Genomic DNA, 24,249 nt, shown 5'->3' on the forward strand with positions numbered 1-24,249 from the left:
TGCTTTCAAGTTAAAATTGTTACTTCAGAGGAAGCAAAACAGCATGTATTTCCTAAACCTAATTAGTTTATACTGTTTATTTGATTAAAATTCTAATCTTACATATCCCTTTTAGAGTTATTGCAGCCTTTCACAGTCACTGCCCTTGTGATAACTAACGATAAAAATGAATGCCGTTCTCTAAAATTCAAACTATGTTTGAAGTGGATAAAATGTGTAAGGGATCGGGTAGCTCTGTCAAAAGTGTTCGTCCTGTAAGCGAAAGGCCCCGTGTTCGAGTCCTGGTCACGCTGTACATTTTTCTCACCCAGTGACATATCCCTCATGGAGCAGCCTATAAGCCACTTACGAGGCAAAAAACACGGTATCATAAGTTTACTTTTTGTGGCAACATACATTGAAATTGCTGCTTCAATATTTGACATATACATGAAGATAAGGTCTCACAATTCTTTCTACGACACGCACCATTTGAAATATTAGTGCTATATTGAATGGTATACACAAAAGTTAATTGTGCAGAATTTGATCATATTTGCATCATTTTTGTCTACAAACGTTATTTGTACTGTTCTGAAATTACTTTAACCATGCACCCACTGTTGTCATGGTCAGAGCAAGATCTGTATCATAAATACAGACAAAAAGGCTCCAACTGATGTCATGGTCCAGTAACAACAGCTAAAGTAGGTCTGTACAAGTACAATAGATAACCAGGCCCCAACTGTTGTCATGGTTGTGTAACAACAGTTAGAGCATGGTGTGTATATGTACTATAGATAACAAGGCATCAACTGTTGTCATGGTTGTGTAACAAAGGCTTTAGCATGGTCTGTATTTGTACTATAGATACGAACGATCAAACGTTTCTTATGGTTGTGTTACAACAGCTAGAGCATGGTCTGTATCAGTACAATAGATAAACCTGCCCCGGCTGTTGTCATTGACCGGTAGCAACAGCTAGAGCATAGTCTATATCATTACAATAGATAAACATGCTGCGGCTCTTGTCATTGACCGGTAACAACAGCTAGAGCATGGTCTGTATCAGTACTATAGATAACCAGGCCCCAACTGTTTTCATGGTTGTTTTACAACAGCTGGAGTATAGTATAAATCAGTACAATAGATAGAAATCTGTTTCTAGTATATAGTACCTCATAAAACAAAACAACTCTTTTGTAGTTTTAACAACTATTCAATATCAGAGTTATCACTTACTTCCAACATGTCTCTGATAGGCAGTCTCTGGCTGCTTTTTCAGAATGAATATTCTTGAAGTGCTGATGGAATTCTGAAGATATTGTTCCATCAGAACAAAGCTAGAGAAGGTCCTTCCTTTTTTATATAATGGAACGTTTTGCATTGTAGACCGGCAGTAAATCAGATTTTATAGAAGCTCCTTTCCTTGATGATTTCAGTTTTATACAGTGGAAATGTAGGTCATAGAAACATATTCATTTCCAGGTTTACCTTCTGTAAATTTTAGGCTTTTAGTTTTTTCCACTTTTTCTGTCCCTTTTTATCTTAGCATTTTTGGAATTCATACGTTGCAATGCTCTTTATTGAAAGAAAAAAACTCTCACTGGTAAATGTGCTACAACAACAGCCAGAACAAGGTTATTTGTAATACCGATATATACCGTGTTCTTCCTTTGCATTTCAAACCATGACAACAGTTAGGGCATGGTTATCTATAGTTCTCATATTTACCTTGATTCAGCAGTTGTTATCGAACCACAAAAACAGCCAGAACATGGTCATCTGTAATACTGATATAAACCATGCTCTTCCTGTTGTTACCAAACCACGACAACAGTTAGAGCATGGTTATCTATATAATTCATATATACCGTACTCAATCTTTTGCTACCGAACAACCACTACAGTTTGGTCACGTTTAACTACAGTACTGATAAATACTACTCTCTTCCTACTGTACTCATATATCATGTTACAGTTGCTGCTACCGAACCATAACTACAGCACGGCTGTTGTTATCAAACCATGAAAAGAGTCAGTTCATGGTTATTTATATTACTCTTGTGTACCATGTTCCAGCTGTTGCTACTGGTGGTCATGGTAAACTATAGTACTGATATATACAATGCTCCAGCTGTTGTCATCAAACTTTGACAATAATTAGAGCATTGTTTTCAATAGAACACATATATATCGAACCACAAAAACAGCCAAAACATATTCATCTGTACTACTGATATAAACCATGCTCTTCCTGTTGTTATCAAATAATGACAACAGTTAGGGCATGGTTATCTATAGTACTCTTATTTACCGTCATCCAGCAGTTGTTATCGAACCAAAACAACAGCCAGAACATCGTCATCTGTAATACTGATATATACCATGCTCTTCCTGATGTTACCAAACCATGACAACAGTTGGGACATAGTTATCTATAGTACTCATATTTACCATGCTCCCACTGTTGTTACTGAACCATAACAACAGCCAGAACATGGTCATCTGTAATACTGATATTTACCATGCTCTTCCTGTTGTTACCAAACCATGACAACAGTTGGGGCTTGGTTATCTATAGTACTCATATTTACCATGCTCCCACTGTTTTTACTGAACCACAACAACAGCCAGAACATGGTTAACTGTAATACTGATATATACCATGCTCTTCCTGTTGTTACCAAACCATGACAACAGTTAGGGCATGGTTATGTATTGTACTCATATTTACCGTCATCCAGCAGTTGATACCAAACCATGACAACAGTAAAGCCATGGTTATCTATAGTACTCATATTCACCATGCTCCCACTGTTGTTACTGAACTACAATAAACAGCCAGAACATGGTCATCTGTAATATTGATATATACCATCTTCTTCCTGTTGTTACCAAACCATGACAACAGTTGGGGCATGGTTATCTTTAGTACTCCTCATATTTAACATGCTCCCACTGTTGTTACTGAAACATAACAACAGCCGGAATATGGTCATCTGCAATACTGATGTTTACCATGCTCTTCCTGTTGTTACCAAACCATGACAACAGTTGGGGCATGGTATATTTACCATGCTCCCACTGTTGTTACTGAACAACAACAACAACCAGAACATAGTCATCTGTAATACTGATATATACCATGCTCTTCCTGTTGTTACCAAACAATGACAACAGTTGGGGCATGGTTATCTATAGTACTCATATTTGCCATGCTCCCACTGTTGTTACTGAACCATAACAACAGCCAGAACATGGTCATCTGTAATACTGATATATACCGTGCTCTTCCTGTTGTTACCAAACCAGGACAACAGCTGGGGCATAGATATCTATAGTACTCATATTTACCATGCTCCCACTGTTGTTACTGAACCACAACAACAGCCAGAACATAGTCATCTGTAATACTGATATTTACCATTCTCTTCCTGTTGTTACCAAACCATGACAACACTTAGTGCATGGTTATCTATAGTACTCATATTTACCATGCTCCCACTGTTGTTACTGAACCACAAGAACAGCCAGAACATGGTCATCTGTAATACTGATATATACCATGCTCTTCCTGTTGTTACCAAACCATGACAACAGTTTGGGCATGGTTATCTATAGTACTCATATTTACCATGCTCCCGCTGTTGTTACTGAACAATAACAACAGCCAGAACATGGTTAACTGTAATACTGATATATACCATGCTCTTCCTGTAGTTACCAAACCATGGCAACAGTTAGGGCATGCTTAACTATAGTTCTCATATTTACCGTGACCCAGCAGTTGTTATAGCCCACAAAAACAGCCAGAAAATGGTCATCTGTAAAACTGATATATACCATGCTCTTCCTGTTGTTACCAAACCATGACAACACTTGGTGCATTGTTATCTATAGTACTCATATTTACCATGCTCCCACTGTTGTTACTGAACCATAACAACAGCCAGAACATGTTTATCTGTAATACTGATATATACCATGCTCTTCCTGTTGTTACCAAACCATGACAACAGTTAGGGCATGGTTATGTATTGTACTCATATTTACCGTCATCCAGCAGTTGTTATGGAACCACAACAACAGCCGGAACATGGTCATCTGTAATACTGATATTTACCATGCTCTTCCTGTTGTTACCAAACCAAGACAACAGTTGGGGCATGGTTATCTATAATACTTATATTTACCATGCTCCCACTGTTGTTACTGAACCAAAACAACAGCCAGAACATGGGTAACTGTAATACTGATATATACCTTGCTATTCCTGTTGATACCAAACCATGACAACAGTTATGGCATGGTTATCTTTAGTTCTCATATTCACCATGCTCCCACTGTTGTTACTGAACCACAAAAACAGCATGAACATGGTTTTCTGTAATACTGATATATGCCATGCTCTTCCTGTTGTTTCCATACAATGATAACAGTTAGGGCATGCTTATCTATAGTACTCATAGTTACCGTCATCCAGCAGTTGTTATAGAACCACAACAACAGCCAGAACATGGTCATCTGTAATACTGATATATACCATGCTCTTCCTGGTGTTACCAAACCATGACAACAGTTGGGACATGGTTATCTATAGTACTAATATTTACCATGCTCCCACTGTTGTTACTGAATCATAACAACAGCAAGAACATGGTCATCTGTAATACTGATATTTACATGCTCTTCCTGTTGATACCAAACCATGACAACGGATGGGGCATTGTTATCTATAGTACTCATATTTACTATGCTCCCACTGTTGTTACTGAACCACAACAACAGCAGGAGCATGGTCATCTGTAATACTGATATATACCATGCTCTTCCTGTTGTTACCAAACCATGACAACAGTTGGGGCATGGTTATCTATAGTACTAATATTTGCCATGCTCCCTCTGTTGTTACTGAACCATAACAACAGCCAGAACATGGTCATCTGTAATACTGATATATACCATGCTCTTCCTGTTGTAACCAAACCATGGCAACAGTTAAGGCATGCTTATCTATAGTTCTCATATTTACCGTGACCCAGTAGTTGTTATAGAACCACAAAAACAGCCAAAAAATTGTCATCTGTAATACTGATATATATCATGATCTTCCTGTTGTTACCAAACCATGACAACAGTTAGGGCATGGTTATCTATAGTACTCATATATATCGAAAGACAACAACAGCCAGGACATATTCATCTGTAATACTGATATAAACTCTTCATGTTGTTACCAAACCATGACAACTGTTAGGGCATGGTTATGTATAATACTCATATTTACCGTCATCCAGCAGTTGTTATCGAACCACAACAACTGCCAGAACATGGTCATCTGTAAAACTGATATTTACCATGCTCCCACTGTTGTTACCAAACCATGATATCAGTTGGGAGATGGTTATCTATAGTACTTATATTTACCATGCTCCCACTGTTGGTACTGAACCCCAACAACAGCAAGAACATGGTCATCTGTAATACTGATATATACCAAACCATGACAACAGATGGGTCATGGTTATCTATAGTACGCATATATACCGTGCTCCTGCTGTTCCTACCAAACCACGACTGTCACAAAGGTCAAATTATAGTTAACTAGAGTACTGATATATATCATGATCCAGCTGTTGTTACCATACCGTGACAATAGTTGGGGCATGGTTATTTTTAGTACGCATATATACCCTGGCTTAAGCTGTTGCAAATTACATTTGGGTCATAGTAAACTATAGTACTGATATATACAATGCTTCATTTGTCAAAACCAAGAGAAAAGTTAGGGTATAGTACTCATATATACCGTACTTAATCTGTTGCTACTGAACCATAACTACAGTTGGGTCATACTTAACGATAGTGCTGATAAATACTATGTTCTACCTGCTGTTACTAAACCATGATGACAGTATCGGCGTGGTTATTTATAGCACCTATATGGACCGTGCACAAGCTGTTGCTACAGAACCATCACTACAGTTTTGGCATGGATAACTATAGTTCTGATATTTTACAAGCCCCAGCTGATGCAACAGAAACACGACAACGGTTGGATCATGGTGAACTATAGTAATGATATCTGGAAGTAGCTAGGGGCCCGGTTACCCGACAACTAGACCCGGAGTCTAGAGGTCCTGTTACCGGACCACTAGACAATACACAGGACATGCTAGAAGTCTGGTAATCAATATGAATACTGAGAATTACAAAGAGCAACATATATTTTATCTATATAAATGGTTGGCGATTTTAAAAGTTTGTTCTCGTATTTTTCTCATTGCTTTAATATTTAGATGTATGGTAACTCACAGGAAACAGAAGCATTTATAATTCTTTAATCCCGGAGAAAAATACGATTGCAGATTCGGCAAATAATTAATAGTAACATGTACGCCGAGATCGGAAGCTTTGGTTATTGTTCTCTTTTTGTTTTTTTTCTTCTCGGGACTGATGAATAAAAATGATAAACTCCATACGTTTTCTTCAGTATTTGTTCAATAGTTGTTGAATTCGTTTTACTGTTTGAGTAAATGAATAACAGTGACTACCGAAAATCGCTGTTAAAATTTCATATTCATCATATGCGTCGAACCTGAGTGAGAGCTTATTATATACTCAGCGTCACTGAAAAGTTACCACGTAATATAAATCTCTTTACTATTTTATACAATATCGACGTCACCTTTTCATGGCCTGTGCGCGGTCTATTACTCATAGACCCTGTCTGATCATGTCTCCTAACCCATTTCATGACTGTCAGGTGAGAACAGCATATACGACGTGCACTTTCGCGACATGAAAGTTCGGCGTCAACCATACCAATGGCCTGATGGCGTTGATCGTGCCTTAAACGTGGCATTCTAAGCAAGGATATTCTGTTTTTTAACGTATTCCTTTGAATCTGTCGGCTAACTTTCAAGTGCGATGAATGATTTGAGAAAGAAAATTCGTACATGTCGACATTGCTGGAAAAAATCATGTTGCACGTGCAGCCCGTGCCTCAAATGGAGTTAATCGAATTTGACAAATCTTTACACCAGTGACGACTCAGCTGCGTCTAAAATGTAGTCCTGTTATACTGTTAACACAGTCCAGTGCGCTTTTTAAAATATAAGGGCCATTAGAGTGGTAACTTTTCAGTGACGCTGAGTATATATATATAAAATTTACAAAAACAAAACGTAATAAAAACTTTTTGACAATAATCATAACGTTTACCAGCAATTGCCTTATAGAGCTCTACACTGGTATTACAGTACATGATAGTACATGTATACTATCGAATTTGCGATCGTATTTTTCCCATGAGTAAAAAAATAATAAATACCTATTTCCTGTGACTAACCATGTATTTAAAACAAATTTTTGAAATCATCGTTCGTTTTTAAAGATAAAATATAGTATCCGACATCTTTTTTTATCAAATTTTATACCGTTCTCAGTATTCTTATTGATTACCGGACCTCTAGCCTGCCCTCTACGGGTTATCTAGAGGTCCGGTTACTGGACCCCTAGTCACTTCCATGATATATACCATGCACCAGCTGTTAATATCTAACCAGGACAACAGTCAGAGCATGGTTATCTAAAAAACTCATGTATACCATGTTCCAGCTGATGCTTTTGAAGCACGAAAATATGCGGAAATATCTATGGTACTCACAGATACCATGCTCCAGCCGTAGCTATCGAACTACGATAACACTCAGGGCATTGTTTACAGTACTGATACAAAACCATGCTTGTCTGCACTTAACTTAAGGCCTCAACAGACGGTAGGTTCTAGTTGTACAACACTAATTATCTCAAAGATGTACAATTTTAAATTTGTACCATGATTTGTCAAATACAGACAGTATTCCACTTCCATATTAAACACAGAGATTTACCTAGTTAACATAGTGATCAATGATATTTCCTTTCAAAGTCTATTGCAATTAGAGAAACCGCTATTAGTGAACAACATGGACCAGACTGCACGGATGCTGGTCGGAAACGCACTGTGTTTGTTTTCTCATGGCGCGGCACAAATCATTTAACTTTTTAGTGTCACCCTTTTTCCATAATGCATTGGAAGCCATTTTATATTCAGATTTGTGTTTATTAGTTGGGAAATTATTTCTTGAATTTAATTCACCTGCCTCTTATCAATTAATTATTTACCAGTTTGTTGCTTGTCAACGTGGGTGATACGTAAGGCTAAACGTACGAAATAGAACATGTCCTTATTTGTAAGTCAAGACTTAAGATTTACGAAATCATACACATGGTTATATTTGGCTGTACATGTTAAATTTTATTGTTAAAATTTAAAGGATTTAATTTAAATGTTAAATTAACAAAAACCTACTGTCTGTTGAGGGCTTTACTGTTTCTGAATACTTCTGAAAACAGTCGGTGAATGTTTACTAATTGTTATATAAAATGTTATATAGCAGTTTCATTTCAATTCACTATTGCAGTTAAAACCACTTATCAACATACTTCATTACTTGTGCGGCTTCGGGTCTGACACTAGTGAACATTCCATGATGATCGAAACCGGAAACGGACAATTTATCTAAAAATATTTCTAATGGGATCCTACATGTACGTGCTAATTTTAGATGGGCTATTTTTACACGATAATTGCACATGCGCACTTTGCAACCATGCGCGGCCTGTTGTCGTTATCCCCCTCCCGTATGCGTAGGCAATCTGGCGTATAATTACTTCCTTCGTACCTCTACGAAATGTCAAAGTTTGCACAATCATTCTTACGCAATCAATTTGTTGTACGTAAGTCAACAATTTTGCGACCTTTCAGTGTTGTCATACTTACGCCCCTTTAAGATAGGTCGTACATATATCCAAAAACGTGTCGAATGTCAAAAATATGCAAATGATATACCAAGTTTTCTGAAAATGGTGTTTATTATTCTAATTTGAATAGAAAACACAGTTTTACCTCGGTTTAAGCAATTTTCGAAGTGCGAATTTTTCATTATAAGGTCAGTTGGTGATTTTCTTCAGGTACTGCTTGACTCGCATGACATAGTACGCATTACACAAAAACATGTGATACTGGAAAATATTTTGTCTTTTCGCCGTTAAATCATCATAGTGTTAACAATCATATAATGGAAGACTGAAGTACCTCGATTATGCAAGTTTGGAACAGCCGGATTTTTTTGTGAATCTGTGGACGGAACGTGGGGGAAGGTAATTAGATTATTAGAGGCACGCATTGGGACTACCTGTTACGTAATAGCTATATACTGTGTGCGAGTGTGTAACGAGGATATATAAGAGCCAAGGGTACATCGAGGGTATTTTTCTCTTCACATATCGTCGGGGCCGGTAGGTCGAGTCAGATGTGTGCAGAGAAAAAAACCCTGATGTACCTCTGGCTCTGATATATCCTCGTAACACACGAGTTTTATATATTATAACTGTCGCATAGTTTTATCATTACAATTAATATCTTATTTTCAGATATCATTTAAATTTATTTCTATGATTATTTTTACACTTGTAATTTCCTTTCTGAGCCTCACTGAAACGATCTGTTTTAGAAAATGTGTTCCCCAGATGAAAGTATCTAAAATATTTCTGCATTTGTTTTAAGTCTTAGCATTTCATTGGACAATAACGTGTCTGAGAATCTAATTTGCTTCAGTGCCCAAATAATGTTTTCATTTCAATGTGCGATCTCTGTGCAGTGTAGCTGTGTAAATGATAAAAAAGAATTAAAAATCGACATAATGTCGGACTTAAAATTTGATGATGGAAATGACATATTTTTGTCTCAGGTCCTAAACGACATTGAATGCATACAAGAGGACGATAAAGCGTTGTCGCAAGCTCTAGATTTATTTGAAAACCTGGAATCAATTGCCTTATTAGATTCACAGTTCAAAGATCTTCTAGAGGATTGTACGAGTACTAGTACAGACATTTTCGGCAGTTTTACCTTGAAACTACCGACTGGAGAAAAAATGTAAACTATTATTAGGTGTCGATAAACATTGCGAAAATCGCTTTGTAAAACTACCAAAACTGAAGATTTTGACGCACTGATAAAGGACCAGAAATCGAGTAACACCGAGAGGAGTACAAAATAGGCCACCTCTGTATTTGAGGCTTGGAAATCCATTCGGAAACGGGACGGAGAGGACATTCCACCACCCGAGGAATGCAATATCAACATTCACCTTTCACGGGTAAGTCAAAAAGCATATGTACCTTTCTGTTATCAGATCTGGCATTGTGAACTATACATGTTGAGATTAGTTGCAAATGCTACTAGGATATATATTTTAAATACAGTTTTGATCCACCTAATCCGTAATAGAGTTTTTCGCGAATTGCAGCTTTATTTGGCAAGGTCAGTTATATTTAACAATACATCATTCTAAATGTCTCCGAGGGTGGTAAGTTTTTAAAATATCTTTTAAGAATGTCAGTTTTATGGCAAAAAAACTATTTTCCTATTGTAAAAATCTGGTATAATCACAATTTCGAAAACAGATTTTTTAAAAATTTTACATTATTTTTTTTTTTTTTTTTGCATGGAAATGCACCTTGTATGCTAACTAAGATATCCTGAAAGTTTTATAACAGTCCTTCGTCCTTCAACAAATGATGCTAAAATTAAAAAAAAAAATTATTGTCTAAAATGGATGAAATTTACAATGGAAAATTACTCAAACAAAATCATTTTTTTGTCAGATTTTAAATTGAAAATTGATAAATTTTGAAAATTGGAAATTCTTCATTGAAATGAATGCCACTATGTGAAAAATACCTTATTGAAGTAAAATACATTGTTATTGTGCTATTTTTAGATTTTTAAATTCCTGCAAGTTTCAACGTTAGTATGATTTTTACACTTGCAGTTATTTGTGGTAGAAGCATGATAGCAGGATGGTTCCCCCTACCCACCTGGATCGCTATATAATATTGTCTGCGGACTTTTGAGAAATCTCCGATCTTCTGGCATCTATGATAAAAACTTCTTGGATGAGACGAATCCACAGTACGCGAGGTTCCGTGAGGTACTAGATGCTCAGATGAAAAAGCTGACTTAGGATGGGTTAGGTATTTGTCAGAGGGAGGGAAGCAAAACTGGTCACTGAAAATGAAAAGATTTTGTGGTCTAAAGGTGTATTTGGGAGCTCTTCAGCATACCATGTATTTCAATAACTGTAAGTTCTTTTGGATTGAGGGCTTTTGATGAGCACCGAACATTAAACTGCAACCAATTTGCGACCGGGAACGACGAAAATGGTCGTTTAATACTTTGATTTTAAAGGTACAAATAGCAAAACATACAATGGAGGATTAAAACACAGGCGTATTGAACCGTATTGAACCAAAAATTACAGGACATTTTGACAAAGAAGTGGAATTGTTGAATTTTATGAGCAGTATCTGAATGCACTGGGACTTTCAGGTCCATTTGATCGGCGGCCTTTAAACACATCTGTTCGTCAGCAGATTTCGAAGGTCGATATACAAACCGTAGTGGTAAGAAAACCTGCGCCACAACACTTTAGCAAGGAGGAATTCCCGAGGAACAGATTATGAAACGTTCTGGCCATAGATCCACTACAGGGTTAGGAAATACCCAAAACCGTCCTCCACCATGTTGAAAGAAATATCAAACACACTTAACCCACCACAGACGACAATTCAGGCACAGTGTGAAATGATCAAAGAGGATAAAAAACGCAAACAGCTTTTCAAAGAAAATAGAGGAGTCAATGGATAATAAACCAAAAGTCCGTATCTGCAGTGATCCAAGTTTTAAGGGTTTATTTTCTGCAAATCACTCATCTGGATACACTTTTTAATAATACAGTTTTAACAACAAGAACTGCTGTAATAGTGTGTTGGAATTGTTGTTCATAATGCTTGTGAAAACATTATAATAGACATACCCATAGCGGATACATTGTAGCACTTTTTAGTTTGTTGTTTCGTTTGCAAAAAGATTAAAAAACATTAAGAAAACTCAGAATTCCTATATTTCTTGTAGATTTCTGATTGTCATTTGGCGATAAATACTGTGTCTTTGAAATATTCTAGTTTATTTATACTTTTACTTCTCAGTGAATTATAATCTAGAGCTAAAATCATATTTTCTTTGAAAGAAAAAAATCCTGCCGTGATAGGACCTTACCAGGTAAGAGAAAAAATGTTGCGATATATATCGGAACTGTTTAACTGTGTTGATATATACCGCAATAGTTTTATACAATATCAGCATAGATTTTGTGGTAATAATGTGTGTTACCATGAGTAACATGCGAAAATTGCCGCATCATGCGATAAACGGGAAAACTCGAACATGTAGGGTTGTTAACTCTGTAATGCTAAGTTGAAAAGGGCCATTTGGTTATTTTTCGTCTAAATGGGTCTTTTCGATATTTTCAACGGTAAATAGTTTCCCCACCAAAAAATAGGCAGCACCTTATTTCACCTTGTAAGATTTTTAAAGCGTAAGTATTTTATTTGATGGTATGTCGACCTGAAAAAAAATATTACAGCGAGCAGTAGTGCCGGAAGAATGGAAATGGAAATATGCCGTGTTTTAGACTGAAAATATTCTATATGTTGAACTGTCTATAGGTTTACTTTGCGAAATCGGATTTCAATTTTAAAATGAAACATAAAGGTCCTATAACAAATGAAGTCAATTTTTACGTATCAGTTGTAAGCTCTTACAATACTCTATTGGAACTAGCATATTATTACATATTATATTACAAGCATATTGTTAGGGACTAATCAGATCAGTATCAGCATAAGCAGGTGTTGTGTGGATTCCCATTTGTTGTACCTGCAAGTAAAACTTGAAGTCAAAAACGATAAGCTAGGTTCGTCACATCAAATAAAGTGCGAAAGGCCTCCAAAATCATATCAAAGGTGTGAAAATGGCAACAACAGTACTCAGCCTTTCAATGAGCTTCTTTTCATTCATACCCTCATGGCGATGGATACCAACAGATGTTGAGAGTGATGAACACAATGTTACAGAACAATTTTGACGTTTGCCTGTATCCATTTTTATAAAAGTGTTACAAAAACAACTTAACTGACAAGAGTGACTCGGCAATTTCACAAGCCGTAGACAAGAGAATCTGCGGGACGGGAGAAGGTTGAATAAAAACTTGAGTTCCTATGTTAAGGTCTATTTATGGCCAACATAGAAAAATGTTTTGTGTTTGTTCTTTGTTCTAAACGCGCCTCTATTTATGCCATTTCAATATTTAGAAAGTGTTTTCATCTCTAAATTGTCATTTAAGTTTTAAGCCAGTCCTACTTTGGTATATTATAGGGCCTTTCTCAAACCATTCAATGATGTAAACATATGACATAAAGTAAATATTTACTGAACTTAGTGTCAAATTTATCTAAAAAGGATCTCTACACAGATTATTGGTAACTGGCTCATTTTCATTGCATTATACTTTTTTTATACACTACCTAAAGCGTTGTCTGCAGCTTGTCCAAAATAGTATTGGTCCTTTGTATGTAACATCAAATGAGACAGTGTCTGGCAGTTTTAGATATCTTAAAATGGTATCTTTCATGGCATTAGACTTTAATTGCATATGATAGTAAGTTTGTTACGATTTTGGATAAACAGACGAATTCCCCTACGGTGAAAAAGTCGACGTTAAAAATTATAATTATTTTGATGTATCTTTAGGTTACGTTAGAGGTGCTAAATTCATCAAGGGATTTTACTTCAACAATTCTTCTAGGGATTCTTCTTCAACAATATCTTGAAACAGCTAATTGAAGCGAATTTATAAAAATTATTCCGATCATAGCAGCTAGCAATACTCATTGAATGTTTTCAGTATGATCTGGAGACGGCAATCTTGCATAATCATGTAAGCTTGTCGAGTTCTTGACTTCAGAAAGTTCTTATCTATATCAAGTGTAAAAATCTAACCAATTTAAAACCTTAATATAGCTGAATTACTTTCACAAATCGGATATATATGGAACAAGAGTTGTTCGTGTATATTCTTTCTTCTTTCTAAAATTTTATGTTTTGCACAGAAAATATTCATTGCCCTACTTTATAAGTTTGTGCATGGAATGAACATGCCGTTTTATTTTCTTTCAGACTTGCGTACTGACACGAAAAGTATAAACACCAGAATATATCTCTAAAGAGACCATGCTTGCTAAAGTTTGCTCAATTCAGACAGGGAACAAGTTTAGTAGTGAGGCATACATGAAAAATTTCTGCCAAACAACTAAATTGTTAAGCTTTAAATTTCGACTGCCAATTCAGCTAGAACTCTGAGAACATGACCTAAGATTTTAAGAATCTAAAAGGGTACCAATTAAAACATATTTCTATAAAGTGTGGTCAAAATTTGGTAGGTGGTTAAGGAGAAGATACTCATTAGGATAATTGTAGACGACAGACGACGGACAAACACACGACGCAGTTAAATAATCATGTAAGCTTACTATGAGCAAACTTCATGCTCAGGTGAGCTAGAAATGTGCACATGACTGTCCATAAAACGTAAAAAAAAAAAACCCTGCTATATATCTTGTTGTTCAGCACTAGTTTACTTTCAATATGTTTAAGGAAACATGTTAAAACATTCTGAAATCTTAACGTTTTACACCCTGCAGGAAATCTAAAAGAATTTCGAAAGAAAGGTCTGTCGCTCTGAATGGCAGTAGAAGAATGGGCAGCAGCATCTTTGAACTCATCAAGCGACGAACTATCTGAATAAAGTGCAGCAAAAAGCCGGACAAAGGGAAGATGATATGAGCCATGCCATGAGAAAACCAACATAGTGGCTTTGCGACCAGCATGGATCCAGACCAGCCTGCGCATCCGCGCAGTCTGGTCAGGATCCATGCTGTTCGCTAACAGTTTCTCCAATTCCAATAGGATTTAAAAGCGAACAGCATGGAGCCTGACCAGACTGCGCGGATGCGCAGGCTGGTCTGGATCCATGCTGGTCGCAAAGCCACTATGTTGGTTTTCTCATGGCACGGCTCATATACACTGTCGTCCATGTTCTATGATACTACAGCAACATCATTACCTAACAGTGATTTTTCTTACAATACACCAGGGCAACTGAAACGGAAACGCTGCATTGGGGAAAATAACTAACAGGATAAGTGGAAACACTAATGTCCAAAACCTATGTTTGAGTTTGTATAGAGTCGAGCGATTCAGAATGAAGCATTAAATTAAACAGCTTAAGGACGTATGCTAGAATTTGGTGCGAAAATTTTCCCAATAACAGAATTTCTTCAAACTTTGGATATTGAAGGACAGTCATCTAAGAAACAAAAAAATGCAATAAAAATCATAGGTCACCAGTATCGAAAAAGAGTTATCTGCCGTTGAAAACGGCATTTCCCCAAAAATGACGTTTTCAAGGGCAGATAACTCTTTTCGAATCCGGTGATCTATGATTTTTATTGCATTTTTTTTTTGTTTCTTAGATAATTGTCCTTCAATATCCAAAGTTTAAAGAAATTCTGTTATTGGGAAAATTTTCGCCTTTAAAGGCGTACGCTAGAATTCCCTGTATATGAGATGGGCGAAAATTTTCCCAATAACAGAATTTCTTTAAACTTCGGATATAGATAGAAAATCATCTAAGAAACAAAAAAATGCAATAAAAAGATATCCAAAGTTTGAAGAAATTCTGTTATTGGGAAAATTTTCGCACCAAATTCTAGCATACGTCCTTAATGTACTTGGAATATAACGTATTGATGTAAATTAAAATTTGAAAAAGCAGATTGTTCTAATAACTAATATTTACAGTGAGGCCTTGTATATCTTATAACAACTAATACTTACAATGTGGCCTTTATCTTGATAAATGTTTTGAAAGTCTCCTAAAAAGAGCAGTAAGGATATCCGATCACGATCTCTGACTCGGTATGCTTAATTCGCAAATGTCTAATAATTGTGAACAAAATGTACATATATATATTTTTCCAGTTGTAAAGAATGATAGAAGTATGTTATAATTACCTGTATTTATCTGTTCTTCTTCAAGTCGCTGCTTAACAATAGAGTACTTTGCTCCAGTATTCATGGCATGCTATAAACATAAACAACTGAAATGACTGGTGTTAAGCAAATTCAAAGCCTAATTACCACATGGAATATTCAGGTGTTGAGCATGTCCGCAGGCGGTTCGTATGGAAGTCTCCATTACCACGTTGGGCCAAATAAAAGTGTAATTATGTTTTGTTGTAAACTCAGTAGAGTGTTATTATTTGTTGACCATGGAAAACGTTTTATTACGTTTCTTAGTGTCATTTTGGAACTATAATTTGAAAAATATGAAATAAAATTCCAATTGTTTGAAATAGTTAACGTTGCCCTTTTAACACTTCTGGCATTTCTTTTCCTTCTGATGGTTGCCTCATAGTTTGTCTTTATAAGAGGTGGAGAAATTAGTGCAGAACCTAATTAGAAATCACGAGGTTTTGAGAATTGTGTCATTAGATTTGTACTATAAACTGAGCCGTGCCTTGAGAAAACCAACATAGTGGCTTTGCGACCAGCATGGATCCAGACCAGCCTGCGCATCCCGTGTTTCTCTGATTGCAATAGGCTTTGAAAGCGAATAGTATGGATCCTGACCAGACTGCGCGGATGCGCAGGCTGGTCTGGATCCATGCTGGTCGCAAAGCCACTATGTTGGTTTTCTCATGGCACGGCTCAACTATTGTGTTTTATTTTTAATTTTTTCATGACAAGGTTCGAATATCATTAAATATGACATGGCGAACTATGGTTTTCTGTTTCATTTCTAATGAAGTATATTATTGCATACATTTCTAGAAAAAAAAGTTTGAATTTTCCCCGTAGGAAATATTTATAGATGGAATGTAGGGGATTTTTTTTTACTACACTACTTTATGATGCTTCATATCATATTCACTCAATGAAACCGAGTCTGTTGTTATTTTGCTTGGTTGCATTCTATGTTTCCAAAGGGTCCTTTTACAGATTTTATTAACCATCACAACAGCAATGTTTAAGTGCCGTGTTGCGGCCGTAAAAAGTCTCCACGTATTTGGATTCAGTGTTGTTATATTTTCTGGTCCTTTGGGATCATGGAGTCCATTCAATATCTTTGTAATAGTATTCCGCTTAAGCCGGTGCTAGGGTACGTGAGAGGTGTTGCATATTTTATTACCTCTCATGAACAGACTCCGTCAAACCGAGTTTGCTATTATTTTGCTTGGTTGCATTCTATGCTTCCAAAGGATCTTTTTACAGATTTTATTCATGATGTGTTTGAATTTATTTATATTTATTATGTATATCTGATCATCTGAATCATAGACATTTTTCTGTCAATTTTACGTTATTAGTAGTATCAAAGACATTTGAAAAAGTCCTTTAATTATCCGACAACATTGCAATACGAATGGATGTATTGCTTTGTTAAGTCAAGTCAAGTCATTGGCGCCTCGGTCAATATTCATATATCTCGCGGTGAACATTTTTCATATCACCCTCTCAGAAATGCAATATTTATTTTATTATACCGAAAGCTTGTAAGTGTCAAAGCATTAACTGGAAAATCAACATAATAATTTATTTAACATTAAAAAGTAATTACTAACTAAATAATGAAGACAGAATTAAAGAGTCTTTACTTGTTAGCACTCATAATTTGTGGCGACTTTGCTGTAATAAGACTTTTTTGATAGATTTAGTCGAGACGTTTACATATCGCTGACCCCTATATTTATTCTAATATTTCAACATTGCGTCAAACAGTAGCATTCGAAAAACGGCGATAACATTCTTTTTTTCTAAATGAAACATATAAGTGTGAGTACTCATTTTCTTAGTTAGATCATTTCCAAACTTATTGTTGTAGTTTCGATTCAATATTTGATAAAAAATTGTTTTCGAAATATTTTTCACGTAGCATAAAAAAATCAATGCGAAAGTATCAATCTCTCAACGGGTGATATGAAACAATAATATCACATGCGCAGAAAAACAAAATAACGCTGTTGCGCATGTGATATGAAATTATGGATCATATCACCTGCGCAGAAATTGAAAATAGCGATTTTGCGCATGTGATATAAAATCACTGGGGAATATGATATATTATTCAAGTTAAACTAATGGGAAATTTGCATTGGACATTTATGTGAGGTATAATAACATACATTATTCCATCTCTGTGCCAAATTTGAAAAACAAATATTCTTTTTTGAAAATGCTATTTTCTTAAAGTCCGAGAAATTTTCATTTGATAAGGGTAATTTAACTGGGCTTTTTTTCTGTGATATTCGATGTGAAAAAAATATTTTGACTGTGTATATTCTGGTATTTCTATAGAAGCATGTTACTCTAAGCAAAAGTATTATGATTATTTTCAGTAAAAAATCGCAAGTCACCATCACTTTACCAAGTCATTTTTAACGTGATATTTCAGTGATATGAGACTGAATTTGACCACAATACATGCGGAACTGGAGCCAAATCACCCAATATAATTCGGCTTTAAATGGCTTACATCCTATACGTTTGGGATGTGGAAAAAACTTGGAGCGGCCCCAAAAAGTCGCCTTGCATTTTTAATATTTCTGATCCTTTGGTATTAACGTATCTTCCACTTTAGCCGGTGCCAAAGGGATTGAAGAGTGTTGCACATTTCAGTACTTCTGGTGAACAGACACTACTATTATTTTGCTTGATTGTTCTGGGTGTTTCAAAATGATCTTACAAATTCCATCTGAACCTTCAAGAAGGTAGGCTTGGGGAAATGCTCTACAAAGAAATACCCCGATTTCTAGTAATTTATTCTGTATGAAGGAAAAATTTAAGTGATGCCACTAGCGATTAGTTTGTTCACAAATACGTCATACCATTTCTGGGTAAAAAATGTGTGCGTGCGTGCGTGCGTGCGTGCGTGTGTGTTCGGGTTTAACGTCTTTTTCAACAATTTTTCAGTCATATAAACGACGGCGTCTACTTGTAGCAGTGAGCACAATGCCCAACTTTATAGTTCTGCCTCACTGGAATATCACGCCGTAGACACGTGACATGATACCCCACCCAGTCACATCATACTGACACCGGGCTGACCAGTCCTAGCACTATCCTCTAAATGCTGAGCGCCAAGCGAGGAAGCTACTAGTACCATTTTACGGGGTAAATAATGTCTCTTCTTTATTTATTTGGAATAACAGTATAATTAATACCAAAAAAAACAGTCTGACCAATATCGAGGTTTACCTGTTCGTTATTACTATAGATGTGTGGTACCCAGACTGAGCCACCGATCCGCTTGCTAACAAGATAATAACCTAAAAGGAAAGAAATTGACGCCATATGCTCATGTTGCACAAAGGTGAAGATAAATGCTTCTGAACTTTGAACTTATCAACTAAGTCAAGGCCACTAATAAAGTGACTTAATACATATGTTAGTATATACATTAAGTAAACTGGTGCTGTTCTGAAGGCACGACGATTACGCTTGTTCCCGATATTATTTAACCACAACGGCCCGCTGACTTTTTTTCGTGACTTACAGCGACCGCCATGTTGAATATCATTATAAGTGTTGTTTGTTTTCGTTTCTGTTAAACATTTGCTAAGATAGATAACATTCATTATAGTAAAACAGTTTTCTACTTTGATTTATCTCGGTCATTCCTTGCAGCTTTCGCATAATTTGTATTCATGTGTTATGTTCAAATCGCAAACTACTGTGGAGTTTAGACCTCCTTGGCAAATCTTTCATTCAAAGGAATGATTTTTTTAAAATCTGCATTCCAAAACGTATACAATGTCGAATGATGATTTTTAAAACGCATGTATACTGCCAGCAATATGTTCACCCACAAGACATGTTTATTTACAACATTTATGCTGCAATTTCCATGAAGAAATTGATCAGAATAAATTCAGTAAGTTTCAATTGCTTGCTGATAAATTAAGGTGCATATAGAAGACATTAATGCTTGATTGCTCTGCGCAGTTACGAGTTAATTGCCCTATAAAAGAAAAATGTTCTTCGGCCTTAAGGCCCTCAGAGCATTATGCATGTACTCGGACAATTAACTAAATTTCGCGCAGGACAAGCAAGTATAACCTCAGATCCCCTTTCTAAATTCCAGTTTGTTTAGTTCTGCCCATTGTTTTCTCGTTTAGGGCAAACCCATTATTTTAACTGGGGACCAAACGCCGCTTTTCATGGATTTACACACTAGTGTAGCATTGAAGGTAGCATGTACACCGCCGTATGAACACATTTGCGGATGTCTCTAAATTGTTTTTTGTACTTTTAACATGTGTAAATGTTGAGTTCTGCTCAACCCGGGGCTAGAGGGCGTGGACGGTAGCATGCATTTCCACTACCGTCCATGAACAGGCTCAATCAAACGAGCCTGCAACATTTTCGTTTTTGTTGTGTTGAGCGACCTGTGGTGTTTCCACTTTTTCTATTTTAATTTCTAAATAAATAATGTAGATGAGAGTGCTTCCACACACACGTAATATAGTAGGAAATATCAAATAAATCCATCTTTATTCTTTTTATTGATGACGAATGCATGGAACAAAAGCTTTAAAGAACAAACAATGTGTAATCTAAAAAGAAGCATTGCAGAAGTATCGATGTACAATCAAGGTCAAAACAGTCGGGAATTATATCAAAAAGAAATTAATGCTGAAAAAGTCAGTTGTTGTCGAGTAAGCCTCGTCGGAAATTTGTACAAGTAAATCTTTTAAACTTGAGATTTTGAGATTCCCATTTTTATGCCCCCATCTACCCAACAAGAGTGGGTATATTGTTTTGCTCGTGCGTTGCCGGTCGGTCTGTCGGTCATATGACTGAAAATGGTTTCCTCTCAAAAACTAAGAAACGCTTTAGCCTAAAGTCGTAAAACTTAAAATGATGATAGCTTGTCCTAGTGTTTTGAGGAATTAAGTTAGAGGTCAAGGTCACTAAAACAGTTTAAGCTCAGTAAAGAATGCCTCGTCGGTCTATAGTTGGATAAATTTCACATGTTTGTGGTCAGTAGATAACCCCTCTTGATTTGGGAGTCTGTATGTCTAAGGTCAAGGCCATAGAGACGTCTGGACTGAAAACGAGTTCCGCTCGAATACCTAAAGAACGCTTTAGCATACAGCAGTCAAACCTCAAGGATAATCTCATTTGGTAAATCAATGACTGCTTTTGTACTTGGGTCAGTAGGAAAAAAGGCCAATGTCATAGTGATCTCGGGACTGAAAATGGGACAGACCTTCATTGGGGCATACGTGCTTTACAAACCGCTCCTGTTATATTTCTGGAGAAAACGTAATTGTATATAACCAACAACCCAATATTTCAAGCATTGACGGTAATGTCCCACATGTAAATACGGGCATCAGTCGCTTTCCCATTCTTCGAGGTAAGGACTGTTCCTTTGCTACTCAATTAACCCTTACCATGCTGGGCACGAATGATTCTACCTTTGCGACCAGAGTAGATCATGATCAGCCTGCACATCCGTGCAGTCTGATCACGATCTGCACTGTTCGCTATTCAGTCAGTAAATTTCAGTAAACACCCATTTGAATAATAAACGGTGTTGCCCAAATTGAATGATGGACAAGTCCATTTTAGAAATTTAGCGAGGTAAAGGTTAAATCAAATATTTAGTTAGAGTAAGCGGTCAATTTGCATTTTATGCCAGCAGAACAGACATTTTTTTCACCAAAATGACAAACATAAGACACGTTTTCTCGTTTTAACGCCATTGCCAAACTGAAAATCGATAATGAAAAGCAACATTTCATTTATAATAGCCAATCAAAAAAGACATAGTTGCAACCAAAAGTATTGCCAGTGAATTGTTAACTGATTTAACTATTTTTGAAGTTTCCTTGAGAAAGATTTTTCTATCCTGAACACTGATTTCAATTGCTCTTTTGTTGTCTGCTGATAAACCACACATATGTTGATAGAGGCTTGAGCAAAGACTGATCTTTTGTGGACTATCGAATGCTGGCATGTCATCAACTTGTCCTTAAAAATAGATTGATTATAAAGTTAAATTACAAAAAAAAAAAAATATACGAAAAAGAAGTGTATTATCTGTGCTGTATAAAAATACTTAGTGGAGCTAAATGTATCTTTGTTTGGTATTCATTTACAGTTACAGCAATCGATATTGTGAATTTTTAAATGGGACGTACAACTAGTGGTCTTCAGAATCATGTCTCATTGCAGGGGTAGTCTTTTAAACTCCCAGCAGCTTATCTAAAGGGGAGATCACTGTGTATGAAATAAGTGGTCTATAACACATATTGGTCTGTTTGTAACGAACGAAAAGAAAGCAGCAGAAGTTGATTTTTTGTTAGAAAAGTATGGTGGCATATTTCTACCACGAGATAGCTATTGCGATACCTCACAAAATCTTATCTGATAAAGCGAAGTATTCTGAAAAGATTATCTCAATAGTGGAAGGTTTCCTGGAAATATTATTGCGATAATTTACATTATTTTCTCAATACTTTTTGTGTAAGTGACCACAACTGCCATCTTTTAGCTAGATTACCTTTCTCGATACTTTCAGAAATTATCTCGATATTTTGAACTTTTCTGAAAAGTTTATCGCAATAGCTTAAAGTTTCCTGGAAATAAAAGGCATATCAAGAAAAATAATTTATTACGATAACGTTTTCAGAAAAAAATGTACAACTTTGCAGGAAAGTTTAAAATATTATCATGATAGTTACCGAGCATCTCGTGGCAGTTCCGAACATTAACGCGAACTTTTGCGCTAAAACATTTTGAGGAAATGAATAAAAATATCTAGAAAATATTATTTATTGCTGAAATGTTTTCAGAAAAAATGCACACATTTCCTGGAAAGTTTACAAATTATCGTTATAGATATCTAGCTATCTCGTGGCAGAAATATGCCACCATAGAAAAATAACATGTTTTACACACAGACAGACTACCCGATACACTTTGTAATTTCATATTTGAAAATATAAACAATTACTTCAGAGTATATAGGTAAACATAAAACTAACATGTTTAAGTATATAAAAAGTACTGTTAGGCTGGTTATATTACAAGAAATAATGTCAGAACCTTAAACTAATCCCAACATAAAGTTTTATTGATGATTTATAATCTTTAGTTACTAATGCAAAACAGGGAAAAGTCTTCAAATAAATCCAAGCCAAACTCTGAAAATTAGGTGATATTTAATGGCATATATTCCTTTAGATTTTAATTATAATTAACAAATTATTGCAAATTTATCGAAAATAAAATCAATTAAACGAATTATTAGAATCATTTCTTTATTCACAAGCATGTATTACACTGCTGTAACTGTTTATGAATTTCGAGCAAATATTGAACACAGTTAAATTATACATTTAGTTAAGTTAAACTCATCTGAAGAGGTTTCCTCATGATTTGAAGTTATTTTCTAAATATAAACTACATTGTACATTAGTGAAAGATTCGTATCGAATATCTTTATGATATTTTTGCAAAATTATTGTCATGAGACCACGTATCAACCAACAAACCTTCAATGAGGGTCATTTCAGATTCTTTAGTGACATCAAGTTCTATGTTTATCTCTGCATCTATCTGTTTATGAAATGTAGCCTTCATGTCCTCAACACATTCGTTAGTACGTATACGGGTCGACCATGTTGTTCCACGAATCTGCAACATCAAACAAGGTATTCATTTTGTATTTATATAAGTTACGCTTCAAGTGATGTAAACGTGTTAAGGACAACTTTTATTTTTATTGTGCTGATGATATTGTGTTGATTTCTGAATCGCAAGTTAACCGTCAGCCTGCTAAATAAAACAAAAGATAGTGCAAGAAGGGGTTTGGGTTAGACAAAAAGTTATCAAAATGTATTATAAAGGACATGTCTTTTATTCCATATATCAAAATATAGGTGATAATGCAACGGAAACGGTCGATAAGTGTAACATTTCATGAAAGATTAGACTGTTCTTGCCAATGTTACACAACAGCCAAAGTGAGTGTAACATTTCATGAAAGATTAGACTGTTCTTGCCAATGTTACACAACAGCCAAAGTGAAGCCAATGTTACGCAACAGCCAAAGTGAAGCAATAGACAAATGTGAAGCAATAGACAAATGTGAAGTAATATCCAAATGTGATACAATAGTCAAATGCATCGGGACAACGTTAGGAAGTGTAATCTCTAACATATATGATTTTAAGGATTCAGTTCAT

General features: G+C 35.8%; 1 protein-coding gene across 1 annotated transcript in view; it reads right to left on the reverse strand.

Moving 5' to 3' along the window:
- Positions 1 to 20,537: 20,537 nt before the first annotated feature.
- Positions 20,538 to 24,249, reverse strand: part of LOC123547122 (sodium/glucose cotransporter 4-like) — a 71,906-nt gene continuing 68,194 nt past the window's right edge. Inside the window, exons 14-15 of the mRNA XM_053551410.1 lie at positions 23,557 to 23,698; positions 20,538 to 22,030 (exon numbers count right to left, since the gene is read on the reverse strand). Of these exons, the coding sequence (XP_053407385.1) occupies positions 21,798 to 22,030; positions 23,557 to 23,698 (375 nt within the window). The 3' untranslated portion in view covers positions 20,538 to 21,797. The remainder of the gene's footprint in view (positions 22,031 to 23,556; positions 23,699 to 24,249) is intronic.

Source organism: Mercenaria mercenaria, chromosome 9 (genome assembly GCF_021730395.1).
Source record: "Mercenaria mercenaria strain notata chromosome 9, MADL_Memer_1, whole genome shotgun sequence".
Classification (NCBI taxonomy): domain Eukaryota; kingdom Metazoa; phylum Mollusca; class Bivalvia; order Venerida; family Veneridae; genus Mercenaria; species Mercenaria mercenaria.